The 15711-nt window shown below is 42.6% G+C and overlaps 2 protein-coding genes across 4 annotated transcripts in view; one reads left to right on the forward strand and one right to left on the reverse strand.

Annotated features, from left to right (window-relative positions):
* Positions 1-326: 326 nt before the first annotated feature.
* The window catches only part of dynlt2b (dynein light chain Tctex-type 2B), a 57477-nt gene continuing 42092 nt past the window's right edge, over positions 327-15711 (forward strand). The window contains exon 1 of one of the 3 annotated variants that reach the window (XM_082962334.1): positions 327-629. In XM_082962334.1, coding sequence (XP_082818460.1) covers positions 424-629 — 206 coding nt within the window. In that variant the 5' untranslated portion in view covers positions 327-423. The remainder of the gene's footprint in view (positions 630-15711) is intronic. The other 2 variants (XM_082962332.1, XM_082962333.1) reach the window with 2 other exon arrangements.
* Positions 9237-14164, reverse strand: rtp3 (Receptor-transporting protein 3). The gene is given in 2 exon segments (NM_001141116.2): positions 9237-10246; positions 13961-14164. Coding segments are annotated over 2 exon segments (498 nt in total). The 5' UTR covers positions 14110-14164; the 3' UTR covers positions 9237-9897.

Consider the following 15711-nt stretch of genomic DNA (forward strand, 5'->3'; position numbering starts at 1 on the left):
AGCTGACTTAGTGATAGGAGGTTGTGAAACCCATCACAAGGGGAGCATGTGAGGAACAGGTAGAGTGGAGAAACAACAGTATAAGTAAATCACTGGAAATTGAGTGGTTGCTGACTCTTGAGTATACACTAAGAAGATAAGATCCAACGCCTGGCAACATGTGATGCGTCAAGAGGTTGGGACCAACCTGCACGCCAACGATAGGCTGAAGTAAGTCTAAACCACACCCAGTCTCTACACTGACAGGCCCAGCAAGGACTGGGAACTACGTCTGTCAAGAAGTATTTAAAGAAGAACTTGTGATGACATTTCAGTTCTCTGTCTGCCTTGCGTGGTGTTTCAGTGAGCCCGTATATACGAACAACATACTTACCACTCAAGTGTTTGCATTAATTAAAGTACAAAGAAATCAGAAGTTACTCTATGCTGACTATTTTGTTCCGACACCAGATTCGAATTGACGCGACCCAACAAAAGCGTAACCCAGGCAGCAAGAATACAGTATCAGATGCACTGAGCCGTGACTCCTTCACAGTGACTGTCAAGCAGAGACTGATGAGGGAGTCCTACCAAGCACTTCTGTCTGAGGCTGTTGGGATGGTGAATGATGATGTCCAAGATCGTTCCAGGTGGGCTTCTTATCCCCAGGACATAACCTCCTTGACCACTGCTGAAGTGAAAGCCATATGTCAGCTTCATATCGACTGGGAAAGTTTAACTGAGATGCAAGCAATCCAGCTTGGTTCTGTTGGGGTTCGTTCCTTGTTCCTTGTCAATCATTGGCTCATTGGTGAAATTAGCATTCAGACAATATCTTTAATTAACCTGTTAGGGCTAGGGGGCAGCATTGACACGGCTGGATAAAAAACATACCCGATTTAATCTGGTTACCACTCCTACTCAGTAACTAGAATATGCATATACTTATTACATATGGATAGAAAACACCCTAAATTTTCTAAAACTGTTTGATTGGTGTCTGTGAGTATAACAGAACTCAAATGGCAGGTCAAAACCTGAGAGATTCCTTTACAGGAAGTGGCCTGTCTGACCATTTGTTGAACTTCTTTTCCATCTCTATCATTTACTAAGGATCTCTGCTCTAACGTGACACTTCCCACGTCTTCCATAGGCTCTCAGAGCCCGGGAAAAAACAGAATGTCGTCATTCCAGCCCCAGGCTGAAACACATTATCGCCTTTCTCAAGTGGCCCATCAAGAGACACTAGCTTATGCGCGTGACCCCGACCGCCCCCGCCTTTGGGATTTTTTCCTCTGTTTGCCGAAAAGGAGATTCCCTGTCGGAATATTATCGCTTTTCTACGAGAAAAATGTCGTAAAAATTGATTTTAAACAGCGGTTGACATGCTTCGACGTACGGTAATGGAATACTTCGAATTTTATTGTCACGAATTGCGCCAAGCGCGTGACACTTCTTTACTATTTCGGATAGTGTCTGGAACGCACGAACAAAACGCCGCTATTCGGATATAACGATGGATTATTTTGGACCAAACCAACATTTGTTATTGAAGTAGCTGTCCTGGGTGTGTATTCTGACGAAGACAACAAAAGGTAATGACATTTTTATAATAGTAAATATGATTATGGTGAGTGCTAAACTTGCCGGGTGTCTAAATAGCGAGCCCGTGATGCCTGGGCTATGTACTTAGAATATTGCAAAATGTGCTTTCACCAAAAAGCTATTTTAAAATCGGACATATCGAGTGCATAGAGGAGGTCTGTATCTATAATTCTTAAAATAATTGTTATGCTTTTTGTGAACGTTTATCGTGAGTAATTTAGTAAAATGTTAGCGAATTCCCCGGAAGTTTGCGGGGGGTATGCTAGTTCTGAACGTCACATGCTAATGTAAAAAGCTGGTTTTTGATATAAATATGAACTTGATTGAACAAAACATGCATGTATTGTATAACATAATGTCCTAGGGTTGTCATCTGATGAAGATCATCAAAGGTGAGTGCTGCATTTAGCTGTCTTCTGGGTTTTGGTGACATTATATGCTGGCTTGAAAAATGGGTGTCTGATTATTTCTGGCTTGGTACTCTGCTGACATAATCTAATGTTTTGCTTTCGTTGTAAAGCCTTTTTGAAATCGGACAGTGTGGTTAGATTAACGAGAGTCTTATCTTTAAATGGCTGTAAAATAGTCATATGTTTGAGAAATTGAAGTAATAGGATTTTTAAGGTTTTGAAAATCGCGCCACAGGATAGCCGTGGCTGTTACGTAGGTGGGACGAATTCGTCCCGCCTAGCCTAGAGAGGTTAAATCAATCAAAAACCTTTATTAATGCAATTGCAGACAGAAGTTTACAACAGGAACATAGCACGCACGTTTCCGAGTAAGTTCTGCAAAATAGAAAAGGGTCCGAGTTGTTTTATTGTGCCTGGAGTCACATATCTCAGTGATGTCACTGCCTACATCATTACCTTCTACTCATGAGACCAAACCCATGCCTACACAGCTATGTAAACAAGAGTTTCAGTGTTATCTAAAGGCTCAGCAGTGAATGTCCACTCCCCAAGGTGATTTGTAGTGGGATGTCTGACTAGACTCTTATCTCTTACACTCCCCTGCAGAGTTCTGTCTCACTGTCACACATTTCTCAGACCGTTTCTTTATAAGAGGCAGAGACTAGAAAAGACTGCGGAACAATATTAAACCTTTATAATGAATATATACTGCTCAAAAAAATAAAGGGAACACTTAAACAACACATCCTAGATCTGAATGAAAGAAATAATCTTATTAAATACTTTTTTCTTTACATAGTTGAATGTGCTGACAACAAAATCACACAAAAATAATCAATGGAAATCCAATTTATCAACCCATGGAGGTCTGGATTTGGAGTCACACTCAAAATGAAAGTGGAAAACCACACTACAGGCTGATCCAACTTTGATGTAATGTCCTTAAAACAAGTCAAAATGAGGCTCAGTAGTGTGTGTGGCCTCCACGTGCCTGTATGACCTCCCTACAACACCTGGGCATGCTCCTGATGAGGTGGCGGATGGTCTCCTGAGGGATCTCCTCCCAGACCTGGACTAAAGCATCCGCCAACTCCTGGACCTGTGGTGCAACGTGGCGTTGGTGAATGGAGCGAGACATGATGTCCCAGATGTGCTCAATTGGAATCAGGTCTGGGGAATGGACGGGCCTGTCCATAGCATCAATGCCTTCCTCTTGCAGGAACTGCTGACACACTCCAGCCACATGAGGTCTAGCATTGTCTTGCATTAGGAGGAACCCAGGGCAAACCACACCAGCATATGGTCTCACAAGGGGTCTGAGGATCTCATCTCGGTATCTAATGGCAGTCAGGCTACCTCTGGCAAGCACATGGAGGGCTGTGCGGCCCCCCAAAGAAATGCCACCCCACAGCATGACTGACCCACCACCAAACCGGTCATGCTGGAGGATGTTGCAGGCAGCAGAACGTTCTCCATGGTGTCTCCAGACTCTGTCACGTCTGTCACGTGCTCAGTGTGAACCTGCTTTCATCTGTGAAGAGCACAGGGCGCCAGTGGCGAATTTGCCAATCTTGGTGTTCTCTGGCAAATGCCAAATGTCCTGCACGGTGTTGGGCTGTAAGCACAACCCCCACCTGTGGACGTCGGGCCCTCATACCACCCTCATGGAGTCTGTTTCTGACCGTTTGAGCAGACACATGCACATTTGTGGCCTGCTGGAGGTCATTTTGCAGGGCTCTGGCAGTGCTCCTCCTGCTCCTCCTTGCACAAAGGCGGAGGTAGTGGTCCTGCTGCTGGGTTGTTGCCCTCCTACGGCCTCCTCCACGTCTCCTGATGTACTGGCCTGTCTCCTGGTAGCGCCTCCATGCTCTGGACACTACGCTGACAGACACAGCAAACCTTCTTGCCACAGCTCGCATTGATGTGCCATCCTGGATGAGCTGCACTACCTGAGCCACTTGTGTGTGTTGTAGACTCCGTCTCATGCTACCACTAGAGTGAAAGCACCGCCAGCATTCAAAAGTGACCAAAACATCAGCCAGGAAGCATAGGAACTGAGAAGTGGTCTGTGGTCACCACCTGCAGAACCACTCCTTTATTGGGGGTGTCTTGCTAATTGCCTATAATTTCCACCTGTTGTCTATTCCATTTGCACAACAGCATGTGAAATGTATTGTCAATCAGTGTTGCTTCCTAAGTGGACAGTTTGATTTCACAGAAGTGTGATTGACTTGGAGTTACATTGTGTTGTTTAAGTGTTCCCTTTATTTTTTTGAGCAGTGTATATATATTGTGAAACTGAAGTCTAGGACCCTAGAAATGTAACACTGGAGAAAGAATCACAACATGAGAAAGAATGGAGCATAGCCTGTAGTCTCGTGAATAGTGGCATTGTAGGCAAATGTCAATACAACATAAGCATAATCAATTATTATAATACATCAAACAATTATTATAATACATCAAACATTTCGTACACAGTTCCAGTTCCAACAGCTGTTTTCTCCTGGTATTGACACTTTGCCTGAACTATCGCGTGAAGAACATTGAGATCTCCAGCTGCAGGACTCTGTTATTTCCAAGGTTATCCCTTTCATCTTCAAAAAGAAACGGCCCACTAGACAACACCGATATGCTGTTTCTTCTAAAGTGTTGTTGCTGATCAAGCTGTGGGAGCGCTTGATCCTAAAAGACGGAGTTCTGTATCATGTCATTAAGGAGAGTCACACAAACCAGAGAACGTTCCAGTACGTCTTACTAGAGGTGTTGAGACTCAAAGTAATGACTGGCATTCACGACCTTGCAGGACATCAAGGCCAAGCTAGAACTCTAGCACTGGCCAGACAGACGTTTTTCTGGCCTGCACTGGAGGGAGACATCAAGGAGTATGTACGCTGCTGCCAGAGATGTGTTCTAGCAAAGACTCCAGAGCCAGCTGCTAGAGCCCCGTTAGAGAGCATCAAAAATTGCTCTCCCATGTAGTTGGTATGTTTGGATTTTTGGACAAAGGAAGACACTAATAAGAACTCAATTGAAGTTCTAGTAGGTGACTGACCACGTCACTAAACTTTCCCAGGCATGGCCATGCAGAAACCAGACAGCCAAGCAAGTAGCTCGTAAAGTGTGGGATCATGTCTTCTGTGTCTAAGGATTTGCTGCAAGGATCCATGCTGGTCAGGGTGAAAATTTAGAGAGCGAGCTAATAGCAGAACTGCTTAAGCTCGCCGGTGTCCAAAAGCCAAGAACCACGGCGTATCACTCAATGACGAATGGAGAGACTGAACACTTCAACAGGACTTTAGTCAGCATGCTCAGTAGTCTACCCCTGAAAACCAAAATACATTGGCATGATCAAATCCAGTCATTTGACATTCGCCTACAACGCCACTGTTCACGAGACTACGGGCTATGCTCCATTCTTTCTCATGTTTGGTAGGGTCCCTCAGCTACCAGTGGATGTGATGTTCCACAATGTCGTGGACGACTCCAGTGTTGTGGATTACAACAAGTATGTCAAGACTTTGCTCACTGGGCTAAAGGAAGTTATGAGTTTTTCCCAAAGACAAGCAACAGAGACAACAAGGTTGAAAGTATGACAAAAGGGGGAATCGTGTCCTAATTGCCAACAAGGGCGAAAGGGGCCACTGCAAGTTGGCTGACAAGCATAATCCCAAGGTTTTCACAGTGACTTCAGTCAATCCACAAACTCACACGTACAGAATCCAAGACCGCGACGGCAGAGAAAAGGTGGTTCACAGAAATCTATTGTTGCAGGTCAACTTCTTTCCATTTGAAATCGATGATTTTTACATTTTTATTTATTTTTTATTTCACCTTTATTTAACCAGGTAGACTAGTTGAGAACAAGTTCTCATTTACAATTGCGACCTGGCCAAGATAAAGCAAAGCAGTTCGACACATACAACAACACAGAGTTTCACATGGAGTAAAAACAAACATACAGTCAATAATACAGTAGAAAAATAAGTCTATATACAATGTGAGCAAATGAGGTGAGATAAGGGAGGTAAAGGCAAAAAACGCCATGGTGGCAAAGTAAATACAATATAGCAAGTAAAACACTGGAATGGTAGATTTGTAGTGGAAGAAAGTAGAAATAGAAATAATGGGGTGCAAAGGAGCAAAATAAATAAATAAATAAATAAATACAGTAGGGGAAGAGGTAGTTGTTTGGGCTAAATTATAGATGGACTATGTACAGGAGCAGTGATCTGTGAGCTGCTCTGACAGCTGGTGCTTAAAGCTAGTGAGGGAGATAAGTGTTTCCAGTTTCAGAGATTTTTGTAGTTCGTTCCAGTCATTGGCAGCAGAGAAGTGGAAGGAGAGACGGCCAAAGGCGTAATTGGCTATGGGGGTGACCAGAGAGATATACCTGCTGGACCGCGTACTACAGGTGGGTGCTGCTATGGTGATTATATATGTATGTTCAACCTTCCCAAGTTCTCTCACGTCACCCCGCTCCTCCGCTCTCTCCACTGGCTTCCAGTTGAAGCTCGCATCCGCTACAAGACCATGGTGATTGCCTACGGAGCTGTGAAGGGAACGGCACCTCCATACCTTCAGGCTCTGATCAGGCCCTACACCCAAACAAGGGCACTGCGTTCATCCACCACTGGCCTGCTGGCCCCCCTACCTCTGAGGAAGCACAGTTCCCGCTCAGCCCAGTCAAAACTGTTCGCTGCTCTGGCACCCCAATGGTGGAACAAGCTCCCTCACGACGCCAGGACAGCGGAGTCAATCACCACCTTCCGGAGACACCTGAAACCCCACCTCTTTAAGGAATACCTAGGATAGGATAAAGTAATCCTTCTAACCCCCCCCCCCCCCCCCCTTAAAAGATTTAGATGCACTATTGTAAAGTGGTTGTTCCACTGGATATCATAAGGTGAATGCACCATTTTGTAAGTCGCTCTGGATAAGAGCGTCTGCTAAATGACTTAAATGTAAATGTAAATGTGATTCAGAGCACTTCAATGACAGTGATGCTGCAGGACCTTCGATCAATGTAGATGCAGGAGAGGCCACGCACTCCGGCGATGGACTGGACAGGAAAGACATGGAGGACTCTGGGGAGGAAAGTGCATTTTGGATGGCAGAGGATTCAAGCAATTGCTCTGAGCTCTGGACATCGGATGGAAAGACAGAACCAGAAGAACCTCCCTGAGGAAAATGACTTGGAAAGCACCTCTGAAATCCTGATAGACAGAACCAGAACAACCTCCCTGAGGAAAATGACTTCGGAAGCACCTCTGAAATCCTGAAGCTGATTCGTTCAAACTGTCCCCTGATCACTGATCTAAGGCCAGCACCACTATTAGTCACCATGGCCCCTAGCCCAGTCTAATGTAATGCACCTGATGAAAGCAGCCCAGTGGCAGATGATTGCGCAACGTCGTGGAGGGTAGATAAACCAGTGAGACTAAAACAAGAGACTAATTCAATCCCCCAGAAGGTGCAAGTTTAACATAGTGCTGAAATAATACAGAGACTTAGTAAAAAATGTTTGTTTGTTTCTTAAACTGCTAAGAAGGAAGATATAGTGTAAGAGGCCCTATGCATCTTGGGGCAGTTGAAGGCCTGATCAACCATCACTTGCCCTGAACCCTATGGGTAGCTTTGAGCTGAGTTCAGAATGATGCCTTGAGCCTGGTAGATTATTTTTGGTTGGTGAAATTCAGGAGGGGTAAATGTAACAGTTATTCAAATATTTTGTGAATTTCACTAGGTTCATATATTAATATAGCATGTTGATTTGTTATTATGCATGCCTGAATCCTGGGGAATAGGGGAGCGAGCATTTATGCCGTGCTCAAATCAATTTGATGCACTAGGAGAAGTAGGAACTCTTTTTCTGTCGTCTTCGGGAAAAGTTATATTACTTTAAGTACAAAAGTCATATCCACAGTGTTTTGTTCATGAATAATGTTATATATTTACAGTTGACTCAAAAGTGGATTTGAAATGTAGATGTATATTTATTGTGTTAGTGTGTAGTAAAATAGGTACCGGTACCAGGGGCGAAGGCATCAGAGGAGGCTGGTGGGCGACATGTCTGGAAACCACTTTTGACTCCATTCCATTTATTTCATTCTAGCCATTACAATAGGCATGTCCTCATAGCTTCTCCCACCAGCCTCCTCTGGTAGGCATGGGTGGGACTGTGGGGTCTAGGGCACACTTACTGGGGAGCCAGGCCCTGCCAGGCCCACCCAATCAGATTGAGCAAAACTAAAAAAAGAATACATACTCCTCAGGAAGACAGTTGGCTGTCATTAGTATATTCTTATGAAGGCTACACTTACATGCAGGACTACAATGTTTTACAGTTTATACATTATTATAATAATCCACTTCGTCACATGCGTTTTGAATCGAGCATCAATGACCAAAATTGAATTGTTTTTTTCCTCAACAACAAAAAAAGCTTGATGCAAGGTGGGCTCAAACCCACGGTTAAAAAACGCTATTGATTACATGTCTTCCCTCCATTGGAAAAGCCTATAAGACTGTGACATCAGAGAGGCGGGCAAAGCAAGCTTCAAACAAGAAGCTCACCCCGTGAAGGACACAATAATATCAGTGACATCGTTTTTCTTCTGTTTTGATGTTAAGATTATAAAACTGTCATAAATAACGCACAGTGCCAAACTGTGATATAAATCTGCGTACCTTGTACTTGTGCATTAAAATACATAAAAAGTTGCCAATATTATGTTAAAATGTTGTAATTCTGTAATTTGTTGTCTCATTTCACCAACCACAGCTAGCTGGAGTAGGACAGCATGGAGTAGCTAAAGTGGGACAGTCTTATAGGCTTTTCCAATGGAGGAAAGAGATCCAGTTTACATTAGAGACCTCCTGTACTCTGGTTAGGCAGGGCTCTGCTTCTTGTCGTACTGTATCCTGTTCATGGTTTCTTCTAGTACTGTTATTAGTAATGCTTATCAATGCACAACCACAAGCACCTTTTTTCCCACTCCCACTCATGTTGTTGACTGTGGAAAATTTAAAACGTGGATAACCATTTTTTTTAAATTACATAATTCAAATAGGCTAACGAAAGGTACCGGATCTCAGCTCCGCCTGGCACTCATTTGGATCATAGGTACAGGGTCTCGGACCGGGTGGGACCTGGTCCAATTTAACCCCTGGTTGTACGTAGTCATTGTTTCTATGTGTTTTTCTGATGAAGTAACTCGACAACAGTGAAATTAGATTTTTAAAGCAGTTTTATAGCAGGTCAGGACATTTGACTCAAAGTTAAACATCATAAAAGGGTGTTTTACTCCCTGCTGACGCCATATGCAAAGAGAAGAACACACACACACACACACACACACACACACACACACACACACACACACACACACACACTGAATATTATTTTAAAAAATTGTCACGTTTTGCAGACAAAGGTCTGTGTAAAGTCCCACAAATATTTGTAATCGATGCAAATGGGTTTCTAAAGCAATGTTGCCTTGCTTGTATGCATTTGCATTGTATTAGCTGGAGTTGTAGCACCATAAAAGGTGATGTACAAATCATATCCCATGTCAGGTGAGGACATCTGTTGAGAAGAAATTCCTTGAACTCTTTTTAAGAGTAAGAGATTTTAATGCAGATCGGAAACTACTTTCTCAATCAAATATCAACTTTTGTATAAAAAAAACAAGTACATTTTGTCTGGATTAAATGGTGGACAATTCAGTTACTGGCTTCTTTTTTCCCCACATCTTGATTCAGAGGATATAGCTTTCAGGAAATCAAATTCTCTCTACATTATTATATCCAGTTCCACATCCAACTCTCCTCAAAATTGTTCATTGATTATACAATACATATAGGAATTAAACATTTCCCAGATGTTTCCATATTTTCCCTTCTATGTTTCTTTTGTGGTCACCTGTCTGCAGATGCCATGTTTACAGGCTTCACAATGGGCAGCCTCATGGGGTCCATCACTCCTCCCATCCAAATGGAATGGGATATTCTTTTCACCTGCGTCCTTATTGTAGCACTTGACGAGGATCTTCTCGACAAGCTTCTCCAGCAGCACCTCAATGTTGTCTGTCTTAAAATGAGGCTCCTCCATTGTACTCTGTACACACTTCTTGCACTCCTGTCTGTAGCGTTTCACTTTAACCATCCCCTTGTCTTCCAACAGACGCATGTGAAACACCACCAGAACTCTTTTCGAAGGCCAGGTCCTTCTACACTTTGAACACATGAACCTGCAGGGAGAGATAAGTGATACATTTGAAGTCGGAAGTTTACATACACCTTAGCCAAATACATTTAAACTCAGTTTTTCACAATTCCTGACATTTAATCCTTGTAAAAATTCCAAGTCTTAGGTCTTTATTTTAAGAATGTGAAATGTCAGAATAATAGTAGAGAGAATGATTTATTTCAGCTTTTATTTCTTTCATCACATTCCTAGTGGGTCAGAAGTTTACATACACTCAATTAGTATTTGTTAGCATTGCCTTTAAATTGTTTAACTTGGGTCAAACGTTTCTGGTAGCCTTCCACAACCTTCCCACAATAAGTTGGGTGAATTTTGGCCCATTCCTCCTGACAGAGCTGGTGTAACTGTCAGGTTTGAAGGCCTCCTTGCTCGCACACACTTTTTCAGTTCTGCCCACAAATGTTCTATAGGATTGAGGTCAGGCTTTGTGATGGCCACTCCAATACCTTGACTTTGTTGTCCTTAATATGGCTTGGGGGCAGTATTTCGATGTCTGGATGAGAAGCGTGCCCAAAGTAAACTGCCTGTTACTCAGGCCCAGAAGCTAGGATATGCATATAGATTCAGATAGAAAACACTAACATTTCCAACTGTTAAAATAATGTCTGTGAGTATAACAGAACTGATACGGCAGGCAAAAACCTGAGGAAAATCCATCCAGGAAGTGGGATTTTTTTGATGTGGTTATTTTCAATTGAATGTCTATAGGGTATCTAATGGGTTACGACCCCGATTGCAGTTCCTATGGCTTCCACTAGATGTCAACAGTCTTTAGACATTGTTTCAGGCTTGTTTTCTGAAAAATAAAGACGAATGAGACCTTTCTCTCAGTGGACTGTAGAATCATGCAGTGCTGGTTTTGCGCGTGACCAAGTGCGCGCCCTTCGTTGTTTTTCCTTTCTATTGAATACGCTATTGTCCGGTTGAAATATTATCGATTATTTAGACAATTGACAACCTGAGGATTAATTATAAACATCGTTTGACATGTTTCGACAAACTTTACCGGTACTATTAGTGTAACGGGTGTCGTAATGATCAGACCAAAACGCAGCGGGAACGTGTATACGCATCTTCTTTTTTTTATGTGAAGAAGGAAAACAAATCACGTATACAAAACAAACGAACGACACTAAACAGTCCCGTCAGGTGCAACATACACTAAACAGGAAATAACTACCCACAAATCCCATAGAAAAAACACCCCTCTTAAATAAGACCTTCAATTAGAAGCAACGAGGAGCAGCTGCTTCCAATTGAAGGTCAACCCCATAAACTAAACATAGAAATAGAAAGACTAGACTAACATAGAAATAAACTAACAAGAACATAGCCCAACAAACCCCGAAACACTCTAAACAAACACCCCTCTTACATTGTTGGGCTATGGCCCAACAAACCCCGAACCACATTAAACAAACACCCTCTGCCACATCCTGACCAAACTACAATAACAAATAACCCCTTTACTGGTCAGAACGTGACAATTAGGATGTATTCATCTGCATGTTTTGACCGCCTTTGAGCCAGTGGATTACTGAAAACGCGCCAACAAAACTGTTTTTGGGATATAAAGAGGGACTTTATCAAACAAAATGAACATTTATTGTGTAGCTCTTGTGACTGCAACCATATGAAGATCTTCAAAGGTAGGTGATTAATTTTATCGCTATTTCTGACTTCTGTAATTCCTTTACTTGGTTGTAAAATGTTTGTATGCTTTTGTAAGCGGGGCGCTATCCTCAGATAATCGCATGGTATGCTTTTGCCGTAAAGCCTTTTTGAAATCTGACAAAACGGCTGGAATAACAAGAAGTTCATCTTTAAGCCGATGTATAACACTTGTATTTTTTATGAATGTTTATTATGACTATTTCTGTATTTTGAATTTGGCGCTCTGCAATTTCACAAGATGTTGTCGAGGTGGGTCGCTAGCGGAATGCCTGCGCCGGAAAGGTTAAGCCATTTTGTTGTACTTAAGCCATTTTGCCACAACTTTGGAAGTATGCTTGGGGTCATTGTCCATTTGGAAGACCCATTTGTGACCAAGCTTTAACTTCCTGACGGATGTCTTGAGATGTTGCTTCAATATATCCACATCATTTTCCTCCCTCGTGATGCCATCTATTTTGTGAAGTGCACCAGTCCCTCCTGCAGCAAAGCACTCCCACAACATGATGCTGCCACCCCCATGCTTCATGGTTGGGATGGTGTTCTTTGGCTTGCAAGCCTCCCCCTTATCCTCCAAACATAACGATGGTCATTATGGCCAAACAGTTCTATTTTTGTTTCATCAGACCAGAGGACATTTCTCCAAAAAGTACAATCTTTGTCCCCATGTGCAGTTGCAAACCGTAGTCTGGCTTTTTTATGGCTGTTTTGGAGCAGTGGCTTCTTCCTTGCTGAGCGGCCTTTCAGGTTATGTCGATATAAAACTAGTTTTACTGTGGATATAGATACTTTTGTACCTGTTTCCTCCAGCATCTTCACAAGGTCCTTTGCTGTTGTTCTGGGATTGATTTGCACTTTTCGCACCAAAGTACGTTCATCTCTACGAGACAGAACGTGTCTCCTTCCTGAGCGGTATGATAGCTGCGTGGTCCCATGGTGTTTATACTTGCGTACTATTGTTTGTATAGATGAATGTGGTACCTTTGGGCATTTGGCTCCTGAGGATGATCCAGACTTGTGGAGGTTTACAATTGTTTTTCTGAGGTCTTGGCTGATTTCTTTAGATTTTTCCATGATGTCAAGCAAAGAGGCATTGAGTTTGAAGGTCGGCCTTGAAATACATCCACAGGTACACCTCCAATTGACTCAAATTATGTCAATTAGCCTATCAAAGGCTTCTAAAGCGATGACATTTTCTGGAATTTTCCAAACTGTTTAAAGGCACAGTCAACTTAGTGTATGTAAACTTCTGACCTACTGGAATTGTGATACAGTGAGTTATAAGTGAAATGATCTGTCTGTAAACAAATGTTGGAAAAATTACTTGTGTCATGCACAAAGTAGATGTCCTAACCGATTTGCCAAAACTATAGTTTGTTAACTAGAAATTTGTGGAGTGGTTGAAAAACGAGTGAATGACTCTAACCTAAGTGTATGTAAACTTCCAACTTCAACTGTATGTAAATATCTAATTTCAGTAATAAGTATATTTCATGTCTTAATTCTGAATGTAATCTATTAAGTCCCTATCCGTTTCAATACAGTAATTTAACATTTAATCAGGTTTAATTGTCACGTCCTGAACAGTAAAAGGGGTTATTTGTTATTGTAGTTTGGTCAGGGCGTGGCAGGGGGTGTTTGGTTTGTGTGTTTCTGGGTTTTTGGTTTATGTTCTATATTTTCTATTTCTATGTGTTTATCTAGTTTTTATATTTCTATGTTGGGGTTTTGGACCGACCTCCAATTAGAGCCAGCTGGTTGTCGTTGCCTCTAATTGGAGGCCATATTTAAGTGGGTTAGTTTTCTCTTGTGTTTGTGGGTGGTTGTCTCCTGTATAGTCTGTGCACCTTACGGGACTGTTTTCGGCGTTTGTTTTGTTGAAGTGGTTTTTCTTAAATAAAGTAAGAAGATGATAAATATACCCGCTGCATTTTGGTCCACCTACAACGATTAATGTACATTTGTAAACACATTTCTATGTTCTGAATTGATATACGCCTATTTACACTTTATTCAAAGAGCCTACCTTGCAAATGCCCCACTGATGTACTTCTGCCAACCTCTCGCTGGGCAATCAGGAATGATGGTGTTATCAAATTCAATGCTCCAGGTGTCCTCTATGTCATGCTCCTCAATCGTGTTCTGGAGAATGCTGGCCCATTCCTGAAGATCCATTGCTTCTGAGCAGAGGAAGTAGTAGCTTTCCGAAACGGACAGTTTAGCTGTAGCTTTTCGAAACGTATGTCTGTCTGTTGAGATTGTGTCTACTCACTGGGCTTTATATATGCTATCTACAATGACTGGGCTGTCAATCATCACAGCTGATTGTTGATTGGCTCTGCATTTGGACAACTGACATCAATACCTCTGTTGCTAGAGATACAAAAAGAAGAGAGAAATGAAACTGAAAGCTTGCTCTCTGTTTTCCGTTAAGTTTCGATTTGCTGCTGAAATTACTTTCATTATGACATGTCTCTACAAAGTCCAGCGCAATAATCCGGCATGTACAATGTGATAACGGCACTGCTCAACTACCAAATATGAATACTGTATGTGCTATGGCGTAAACTTTCAATTTCCTTTCCCCAGCATCTTACATGGACGATGGCAAGCTATCTGTATTGAGTATGATGGGAGACAGTGCTGGTTTCAAGCGCAGGGCGCAGTAGGTGTTTATTTAGAAAAGGACCACATGAGGAGGCAGGTAGCTGGGTCCAGGGGCAGGCAGAAGGTCATACACAGGAGGAGGCAGGTAGCTGGGTCCAGGGGCAGGCAGAAGGTCATACACAGGAGGAGGCAGGTAGCTGGGTCCAGGGGCAGGCAGAAGGTCATACACAGGAGGAGGCAGGTAGCTGGATCCAGGGGCAGGCAGAAGGTCATACACAGGAGGAGGCAGGTAGCTGGATCCAGGGGCAGGCAGAAGGTCATACACAGGGAATCCAAAAAGGCAACAGTTCAGCCAGGGAAAAGGCTAATAATGTAGTCCTGGAGATCAGGCAAGAGGTTGATGACAGGAAAACTGATAGGCAAAAGTACAGGCAGGGAATATGCAAAAAAACTACGGTACACGGGAGGACTAATATGGAAATTAACAGTACTCCTAATAGAATGTGTACAAAAATAAACAATACCTCACAATGATGGGGTGCAATGAACTGAATTAAATAGTGTGTGTAAATGACATACAGGTGTGTGAACAGGTGATCAGAATTCAGGTGATTGGGATCTGGAGAGTGAGCTGCGTTCAGGGGATCAAATCAAATCAAAGTGTATTTGTCACGTGTGCCGAATACAACAGGTGTAGGTAGACCTTACAGTGAAATGCTTATTTACAGGCTCTAACCAATAGTGTAAAAAATGTATTAGGTGAACAATAGGTAAGTAAAGAAATAAAACAACAGTAAAAAGACAGTGAAAAATAACAGTAGCGAGGCTATATACAGTAGCGAGGCTATATACAGTAGCGAGGCTACATACAGTAGCGAGGCTAAAACAGTAGCGAGGCTATATACAGTAGCGAGGCTATATACAGTAGCGAGGCTATATACAGTAGCGAGGCTATAACAGTAGCGAGGCTATATACAGTAGCGAGGCTATATACAGTAGCGAGGCTATATACACCGGTTAGTCAGGCCGATTGAGGTAGTATGTACATGTAGATATGGTTAAAGTGACTATGCATATATGATGAACAGAGAGTAGCAGTAGCGTAAAAGAGAGGTTGGCAGGTGGTGGGACACAATGCAGATAGCCCGGCTAGCCAATGTGCGGCAGCAC

Source organism: Salmo salar, chromosome 16 (assembly GCF_965601325.2).
Source record: "Salmo salar chromosome 16, fSalSal1, whole genome shotgun sequence".
Lineage (NCBI taxonomy): Eukaryota > Metazoa > Chordata > Actinopteri > Salmoniformes > Salmonidae > Salmo > Salmo salar.